General features: G+C 36.8%; 1 protein-coding gene across 1 annotated transcript; it reads left to right on the forward strand.

Moving 5' to 3' along the window:
• Window positions 1–946: 946 nt before the first annotated feature.
• Window positions 947–2,797, forward strand: LOC115539087 (uncharacterized). Its single transcript, XM_030350287.1, has 5 exons — window positions 947–1,030; window positions 1,123–1,455; window positions 1,559–1,730; window positions 1,924–2,051; window positions 2,178–2,797. Exons 2-5 carry the CDS (start codon window positions 1,354–1,356, stop codon window positions 2,496–2,498), a joined length of 723 nt encoding a protein of 240 aa, XP_030206147.1. The 5' UTR covers window positions 947–1,030; window positions 1,123–1,353; the 3' UTR covers window positions 2,499–2,797.
• The last annotated feature ends 7,086 nt before the right edge of the window (window positions 2,798–9,883 follow it).

Here is a 9,883-nt window from a genome sequence, read left to right on the forward strand (position 1 = left end):
AGGAATAATTATTGCTCAAATAGCTATATTGATAATGGATGAGGTGGCTTAAGTTTTTATTTATTTTTTATTTCTCCCAGCAACGGACAAATTTAGTCTGCAGGCTCAACCTCTATCCGAGGGTGTGTTAGCCTTGACTGATGCATCAGATACCGAGGTTGATGCAGACACATTTGATGAGCTGATAAAGTCAGGGGTCCGAAACTTCAAGGTTGGATACCGCAAGTACTCAGTGACGGGTAAGGATAAACCTTTTGAGTCCAAGCACCCGTATATTATGGAGGCAGGGTGTTCATGTTCATGCTTTTCCACTAATCGGTGTGTATGTATTTTTGACTTCATTTCTAGAGTTGGACATTGAATTGGTGGAATACAACTCGCAGTCCTCCGTATTGTCAGACTCCACAGCATCACCAGTTTCATTGCCAGGACCCCCCGCATCACCAGCTTCTGCAAATTCAGATTCGACCATCATCCTCCCATCCACTAAAGAGAGGAGGAAGAGAGGCCTGGTAGAGCTGGAACGTAATGAAGCAAGACAGGTAAACCTTGAAACTGTCTGTAAAATGTACTGGATTTTAAGATTATTAGATTAATTTATAACAGTATATAGTGTTACTAAACTAATGTAACAAAGCTTAGGGCCCTAATTAAATAATACATTTGTTTAAACGTGAAGCTACTGGTTACTTAAAAAAAAAAATTTTTGCAGAAAGTTGATACTATTCTGAGGTCCAACCCGAAAGGTGAAGAAATCTTCAAAGAATATGACAAAACTAAGACGCTGTCAGACACAACACGCAGACATATGATCAACATTCTGGTTGCAGAAATGACAGATTCACATGGGTAAGAAATCCTTTCAAATGACAGAGCAAAAATTAATAAGAAACAAATGTAATAAACTGTATGTGTGTATCTATTTATTTTTTCAAAGGAGGATTCCCCCAGAAGTGTCAGGACTAGTTATGCGCTCGGAATTGTGAACCTTTTCCCATATCTACAAGATCCGTACTCAGAGCATGGATATGTAAGTCTTTTTGATATCCAAAAACAGTTGTTTTCATCATCAATCTATATTTCTGCCTTATATTTCTAAATGTTTTGTTTGTGTGTGAACAGGAACATTACTATGACCCTGAGGCGAATACTGGCTATCTTGCTTGGAGACTCAAGACGGTCCAACGCAACACGCACGATGGCCTCCGTGGGCATTCCAGGCCCAATCCCCAGGGCAGCCCAACAACCCAACGAGAATCTTTGTTGATTGCTGAACAGCTCAAGGATGAGGAGTGCAGAGAGGCCGTGTCTGTAATAAGACACTCCACAGATGAATCCGTGGTCAAAGAGAAGATGAGAGCCACCTTTGAATACAGACAGAAGCTGGTTCATGACCAGGATGCAACATCTTCAGTCTTTGACGTCTTCCCTCGTTTCCTTGACATACCCGGACTGGTAAGGATATCTATAGACTATTTGATAGTGTTATAAATATTTGAATACTGAATCCTTCTAAATGCAAGTAACCTGTAAATGGATGGTGTATCTCTGTTTAAAGATTGACCAGGATTTCTCACTGATGTTTGGGGACGAAGTGTCTGGAAAGTTTCTTGCAAAGTGGCCTTCATATTTCAAGCCCAAAGTCATCAGAGAAAGCCAGAGTCTTCCTTTCAGTCTTCATGTTGAGGAACTGCGGGCAGGTTGCAACCCTGAGACTGAGAATGATCATGGTAAATGTGGATAGTCTTCCTGTATCAATAATATCTCAATTTGTTTTAATTATTCACATATGCAGTTCAGCTTTTTTTAACATAATGATCAGCTGCTCTTTTAGCTAAATGGCAAATGTATTAACCCTAACCCTATAAGAAAGGTGATACTTTTTTTTTAATTTTCCGTGTTCTGTCCTTTTTTGTCTTCAAGGCTGGGATAGTGATATGTCAGCTCTCCTGTTGCTGTTGCATCTTCTGCCCCCTACATCAAGAGGCCATAAGAAAACTGTCAAGATCAGCGCCGCACAGGCAGAGGACCATCTTGTTAGATTTGTTAAGGTATGTACCATGAACTTGTACTGTGTGTAAATAAGTTTGAGATGTAGGTTGACAAAGGACTAAGACGGGAGCTGTTTATCTACTATAGTATGCTAAGCATATCCATTTGTGTCTTTGTAACTATAGCATGGAGCCAGCCTCACTACATTCCTGGAGAAAGTTGATGCCAGACAGCCTTTCCTCCTCTGCACTGGACAGCAAAAGAAGAAAGTCGAGAGATTCTTCATCGTTGTGGACAACAAACCGATCCCATGCAACGCCCTGACGTCGGTGGGTGCCTTTGATGGGCTATTCAAAGCTCATTATGTTTTCAGCCTCTCTTATGATGAAGCCCTCTTCGGTTTCTACACCTTCATTCAAACCACAGTCTACAACATAGATGTTGGAAGCACAAAGGAAACGCCACGAGTCAAGGAGCTGAGAGCACGACTGCTACGTGAGGCTTAAATTCCCACCATTGCACAAAGGTCAAGGAATTGTTAAAAAAAAACTTCAGTGATTATGTTCACCTGTTTTGTTTGCAAAACACACCACAAAAATTGTTCGCTTCTATGTCAACATTTAATGTTCCAACACGGTTTATACCCAGCCAAAAACCTACGTCTGAAGTGTGGAGAACAAGGATGTCCTTCTTCTTTTTGTACATACAATGGCTTCAGGAAGCATCTTAACAATGTACACAGTCATCACCATGATGAACAGGTTGATACCAACCAGGAAGAGGACATGCAAAGACATTCTGATGTTGAATTCAAGTCATCAAGTCAAGTGATGAGCCAACAACTTCTGCATCCCTGTTGCAGGTTCCCCTGTTATCACACCGAACTCTCTTGATAGTATGTGCGGCTCAATTGTTGCACACTTACAAGCTTCTGGTGTTGCTGAAAGCACGGTCCAAACAATAGTTAGTTCAATGGAGGAAGTTGTCAGTGATGTACAAATTCAAACACGAGAGGCAGTTTTCCAAACATTTTCCGCCGAAAATAAGGAGTCAGAAATGTGTAAGAAAATAGAGCACAGTTTAAATAAATTAGATAATCCTTTTTCAAAATTGAACACGGAGACAAAGAGAAAGAAATATTTTTCTGAAAAATGGGACATAGTAGAGCCTAAAGAATTGGTCCTTGGAGTGAGATTGGATACACGTAGAGATAGACCTACAGGTGTTTATAGTCAGATTCCTGTTACAGACAAGTACATGTATGTACCTATTTTAGGTACATTAAAATCCATTTTCAAAAACAGTGAGATAAGAGAGGGCTTCTTGCAAGAGAAACGCAGTAAAACAGGGATGTACCAAGACATTAATGATGGGTTATATTTCCAAAACCATCCTCTGTTCTCACAACATAGACATGCCTTACAAATCTTGCTCTACTACGACGATTTTGAAACGGCTAACCCACTAGGTTCCAAGAAGGGGATCCACAAACTTGGATGTGTTTATTTTACTTTAAAGAACCTCCCACCAAAGTTGAACTCTGTGCTAATGAATGTACATCTTGCAGCTCTTTTCTACACAGAGGATTTAAAGACATATGGTTTTGATCTAATACTAAAGCCTCTAATAGATGATTTGAAATATTAGAAACAACAGGAATCCAGCTTCCATTCATTAACGAACCATTGTTTGGCTCCGTCATACAAATCACAGGCGATAATCTTGCTTTAAATGGCTTGTTGGGTTTTGTTGAAAGTTTTAGCGCAACCTACTGTTGTAGGTTCTGTTTAACTAATAAGGAAGAAATTCAATCTGTATTTACTGAGAATAATCCTGGACTTGTTCTGCGCTCCAAAGAACTTTATGTTGAACATTGTAATGCACTAAGTGAAGATCCTACTCTACCTTCCGTTTATGGTGTTAAAAAAGCTTGTGTGCTCAATTCATTACATTATTTTCATAGTTCTGACAATTATACGGTCGATATAATGCATGATTTGTTAGAGGGTGTCGTACAGTATGAGCTGAAGCTTTTTTTTCAGTACCTGATTAAAAATGGTTACGCCTCTATTAAAACGCTGTTACACAGAGTACAGAGTTTTAATTATGGTTTCTTAGAACGCAAAAACAAACCAAGTGGGTTAAAAATTGATGATAACAGCAAGCACTTGGGTATAAATGCTATTCAGTCACTGTGCATTCTCCGAAATACTCCACTTATTTTTGGTGATATCGTTGAAAGGGACAATAAACACTGGAACTTAGTGCTTCTTTTGTTACATATTGTTAATATAGTGTTCTCACCTATATTTACTGATGGCATGATATGTTACCTAAAACATTTGATCTGTGACCACCATACCATGTTCAAAACGTTGTTCCCTGATAAAAGATTGATTCCCAAACACCACTTAATGATCCACTATCCAAGATTATTGAAAAAAATTGGTCCTCTTATCCATATGTGGTGTATGCGATTCGAAGCCAAACACAATTTTTTTAAAAAGTCAAAGAAAAATTTCAAAAATCTTATAAAATCTCTAGTAAATCAGCATCAGCGTCAACAAGCTTTTTACTTTGAAAATTATTATTTTAAGAGATTTGAGTTTGGTCCTTTAAAAACAAAAACTATTGATAGTTTGAAAGGTGGAGAATTACTTTGTCAAATATTGCTTTTAGACCCATGTTCACATGTTTCAACTACTAGTTGGGTCAGAAATTATGGCACTGAATACCAGAAAGATCTATTTATATGCACTGGAACATCCCATGACTTACCTGTGTTCAAGAAAATCTGTAATATCATAATACATGATCAGCGTGCTTTCATAATAGGTTGTACTGTTGACACCTTGTACTTTGATGAACATTTTCATGCATACTGTATAGAGGAGCAGAATAATGACAATTCTCTGATTTGCATTGACCAGCTCACCTATTTTAAACCCTTTGACAAGCAGTATTCTAATGATGGTGAGATATACATTGTTCCATGTTGCCACATGTTTTAAGAAGCAGTGTTTATGTGGTGAATGTTTTAAATAAATGTTTTTTGAAACTGAAAATGACCTCGTAATTTCTGCCATTTTTATTCTACAGAGCATTTTATTTAGGAAATCCAGAAAGCTACATTTACACCTTTACAGTGTTAAATTGAGGCAACACTTCTATAGTTAAAAAACAACCCTGTGAGAGTTGATGTCTAACACTGCATAAAAGAGTTAAAAGGGCTAACTCTAACAGTGTTAAGACATTTTACATTTTAACTCCACAAGTGTTAATAATAACACTCAATAAGTGTTAAGGTACTAACACTTCAAAAAGAGTGAAATTAACTCTATGTGGTGTGGACCCATATAGACACTTTAAAAGAGTTGAAATCAAATCTGACAGTGTTAATTTGGGTTTGCCGACTTTGCTGTGTAACACTTTATAATAACTACACACAATTCATCATTTATTAAGCATTTTTTACCTATTGGGTAATGGTTTGTTCACCATTAGTTATTTATTGTTCATACATAACGTATCATTAGTAAAGCATTTCTTCACACAGTTATAAATGGGTTTTTTCATAGTAAATAAGCCATCTAAAAAACTATTAAATAATGGTTTGTTCACCATTAGTTATTTATTGTTCATACATAACGTATCATTAGTAAAGCATTTCTTCAAACAGTTATAAATGGTTTGTTCATAGTAAATAAGCCTTCTAAAAAACTATTAAATAATGGTTTGTTCACCATTAGCTATTTATTGTTCATACATAACGTATCATTAGTAAAGCATTTTTTCAAACAGTTATAAATGGTTTGTTCATAGTAAATAAGCCTTCTAAAAAAGTAATTTTACCTTCATGCCTTAAATAAAATGTTATGATTTAGAAATAGGCCTCAACTAATAGCTGGGGTGTTAATACACATGTTACAAATACTTACCAATTAGGTTATAACCTAACCTCTAAAGTGAGCACTTTCTATGCTTTACAAAGCATTTATAAATGAATTGCAAACATAACCTGGACACAAATATGTATTATTCTATTTGGACATGCCTTCAGAAATATGCCTACGGATAGTTTGTGTTGCTGCATCTTTAACAAGCACTTAACAACACTTCAATTCATGATTAACTCATGAGTTACTACGGATTAGTTGACTACATGGTGTGAGCCCATCTAAAGTGAGGACTTGCTATGCTTTTCAAAGTATTTATAAATGAGTGGCAAAAGCTAGCAGATACCAAAGAGACACAAGTAAAATAAGTATTATTTTAAGAAAAGGGAAAGAAATGTCAAAGTGTTGAAAACGTACAAATATTTATTTAAAACTCAATACATTATAATTATTTTCAACACAAATTGTGTTTTTAAACAGTGACTAAGATCACACACCCCAGGGGGGAAAAAAGAAACTGAAAATAAGCTATGAACAATGGTATTGAACAAACATTAAAAAAGGCAAATTACAATAAATAAAAAATACAATTAATGCATACTTATGTTGTCATAAAACAAACAAACAACAATATAAACATATGCATGTACAATTAATTAACACTACCTAGGCCTACTTATATTTTTTTGAGATGTCGTGCATTAGCCGACCAAATACACCATGGTGGTGCTTTTTCGCCAGCCACTCGTTCCACTCTATGAGGGTCAAATGGTCAGAGAGCAGACTTTCTGACCGATTGCCCCTCAGTCTCCATATCTGCTCCTTGTAAGAGCGCCAGGCCCTCTCCACGTGCTGAGTATGAGCCCCCGTACGCGGATCAACATACCACCTACTGTGATTCACAGTATGATGGTGGTACCCAAGCCCTGAGAGTACACGGTAGGAACGCCATTCATCACTTATAATTGATGTCCCTGGTCTGACATGGTGAACTATTAAAGGCACGAGGTGCCCCCTGGATCTCTTCTCTACAAGGCGCAAAACTGGCCTCCTTGCCTCTCCATTCACGCCAAGCATCCCAAATACCCACTTCCGCCGTCTCCACCCACCAGCCATCCTTCCTCTTCCATACTTATACAGGAAAAAAACAATACAGATATAATCAGTTATATATTTTACTATTATACAATCATATTAATATAAAAAAATAACTAGATTAACTACTGTTTTTCACAAGTATCAAAATGTTGTAAACTAAAGCTAAAAACATACCTTTCGTTTGTGTCGAAAATGGCTCTCATCAATAGCTACAAACTCCCTTCTCCCACCAATCTGCTGACCTGTCCGCCTCCTCAACCTCTCCATCCCAAACACACATGCCTCCCTTATTTTTTTGGCCATTTTGGTCAGAGTGGCTGAACTGGCTGCAATGCTGTCTTCCATCATGTCAATTTGTCTAAGTCTAAGACCCTGTGAAAATCTTCAAAGGTAAATAGAAAAATGTTGTACTGTTAATACATTTAACACAATCAAAGAGACCAGCAAAAAGCAAAACAATACACTGTATTGTTTCTTCAATAATTAATTCAGCTTGACTGGCTTAAATCTTGCTACGCAGTTTCTTAGCTAGAACATTTATTTTGTCACATACAGCAATCATCTCCTAACGATCCACTAGCTGCCTGTCTGCTGAATATGCTAGCTCTCTGTTTTGTTTGAAACATCAACAGCCGTGACGGCACCCAAAAATACTTCGAGAACCTTCAACATAGAAATGTGGTTAACATCATATTCAGACAATCAAGCACATATTAACCGAGCACTCTATACTATTCATTTTGTTCTTTTATTTATTTTTAAAAAGAAAATGCTTGGCATGTTTCAAGTACTCAAAATATAGGCTCTTTTTCTCGGTGTGTTTTACTTTTCTACACTTCCTCTGCTCAAGTGCATGGTGCTATTTCAAAAGGTCCTTGCTCACTTAACTGCTGAACTTTAAAGGCTCTCTGTCTCTACTACCTAGCAGCCACCATGTCTAGCAACACAACAGTCTTTCTACGCATTATCTGTTTTAGCTTTCAATGACATGTTAAGTCACTTTTGCATTGTCATGCACTGGTAATTCCTTGGAATAACATTTGTAGTTATTTTTGCTAATAGGGTTGTATAAAGGTGGTTATATTATATACCTATTGTTAACCTTACACATAACGCATAACACTAAAAAGTACCAACATAGCCAATAATAACAAGCAATGACAAATATAATGTTAACTCAACAATAGCACATACATTACAATAATACAAATAATAATGCCATCGTAATACATTGAGTGTAGGCTTAAGCATGTTCAGCTACAAAACAAATAGTAATCAATTAAAATAAAAAGGTACAACTATAAAAAGTTAATAAAAGTATGGCTCCATAATCAATTACATTAACAGAATGGCGAGGTGATTTCTTAAAACTCAAATGTATTGCTTACCTACCTGTACATGAATTGCATCCAATTTTTCAGAGAGACCTTTGAATGACTGAACATTGACTTATGCCGCACAGATTTTTGTGTGGGCTTTCTGTAATGTGCAGCCCGTCGACAGATCCTAACAAACAGTAACATACCGTTGTTGTTATTTAGAGAGGTGCATCATACAATTAAAATACAATCAGCACAATTGTACATGTCCCCATATTTTACTATAAACTACAAAATACATGATAAGGAAAAGGGAAGCAGTCGTTGCTTATGAAGTGAGCTGAAATATGTCTAAATGTGTAAATAAATGAAGGCAATCTTTCCCAGCACACTGTTTAGCGTTACTTTCTTCAAGTGTGCAACATGTGCACCCCAAGTAGGCTCAGTCTAGTCCCATATGAAGTTGAAAAAATAAATTACTTCGTTTCTTTACAATAAAAAATTGCAGCATATCATGCTATTCAAACTGAATGTATCTCATCTCAGCTATCCCTTTCTTACCAAGCATATTGGTCTACACAGTTGCGTCTTCTCTTCAGCTCCATGCCATGATAGCATTTACTGCATTTCATTTTTCTTCTCAAAAGTTTCTTCCTCTGAAACCACTTAATAAGCTTCCAAGCATTTTGTTTAGAAGCTTCCTGATGTAGAAGGTTTCTCACACTGCTGAATCTTGTCATTACACTGGTGAATGATGCCGCCAGGATCGTGCTGCCACAGAATCTAACGCCTGCGTTCAGTAGGAATCGCGTCATCAACGTGGGACAAAGAAAGGTTTCGCGCTTATTCTATAGTGATATAGCCACCTGTTCCAGCTGACAGTAGCAGTAATAATGGCAAACAGAAAACGGATACAGACCAGAGGAAAAAAATATGTAGAGGAGACAGAAGCGGAAGGCAGCAGTGTTGGTGAGTATACATATGTGTTTTTGTTGTTTTTTTAAACTTACATTGATTGACAATGAGGTAGATTGCTTGCTAGCTTGCTAGCTACTTATACAGTACAGCCACATATAGTAGCTAGCTACTCATATGCGGGGGCACTGAACTGCATCAGCAATTTAATGAATAAGAAGTGAGAGTTTACTGTAGCCTAACTACCATGGAACGTCAACAAATTAATTCAGCATGTTTCTCCTGATTTCAGCAAACCAAATTAATCTTGTTAACGTATTATAAAGACAGTATAAGATAACCGAATGAAAACCTCTGAATGCAGTCTGTAATGAACTAATTGTATAGTATTTCACACTGCATACCTGAACAATAAGCTATACAGGCGTTAGAAAAGGAAATTGACTGAAATCCATTAGTTTAATTTCTTTCTGTCAGATGAGGTTACTTTAATAGGCTAACAGTTAATGTTTTATAGGCTACTTTATGAAACCCGTGCTTGAATAGAAGAATGACATTTTACTGAATTCCTGTGATTTGTCCAGTGTCCAGTGATTTTACTTTAATTAGATTTTCTACATTCATTCAATAATGACATATGTATTTATTTTAGGTGCGTCAGCA

The sequence above is a fragment of the Gadus morhua genome, unplaced genomic scaffold (assembly GCF_902167405.1).
Source record: "Gadus morhua unplaced genomic scaffold, gadMor3.0, whole genome shotgun sequence".
Classification (NCBI taxonomy): Eukaryota; Metazoa; Chordata; class Actinopteri; order Gadiformes; family Gadidae; genus Gadus; species Gadus morhua.

What these genes read in the sequence shown, in the direction of transcription:
- LOC115539087 (XM_030350287.1), top strand. Translation starts at nt 1,354, where the DNA reads ATGAGAGCCACCTTTGAATACAGACAGAAGCTGGTTCATGACCAGGAT. An exon ending in TGAGACTGAGAATGATCATG is followed by an intron (nt 1,731 to 1,923) that starts GTAAATGTGGAT and finishes TTTGTCTTCAAG; the next exon opens with GCTGGGATAGTGATATGTCA. An exon ending in ATCTTGTTAGATTTGTTAAG is followed by an intron (nt 2,052 to 2,177) that starts GTATGTACCATG and finishes TTGTAACTATAG; the next exon opens with CATGGAGCCAGCCTCACTAC.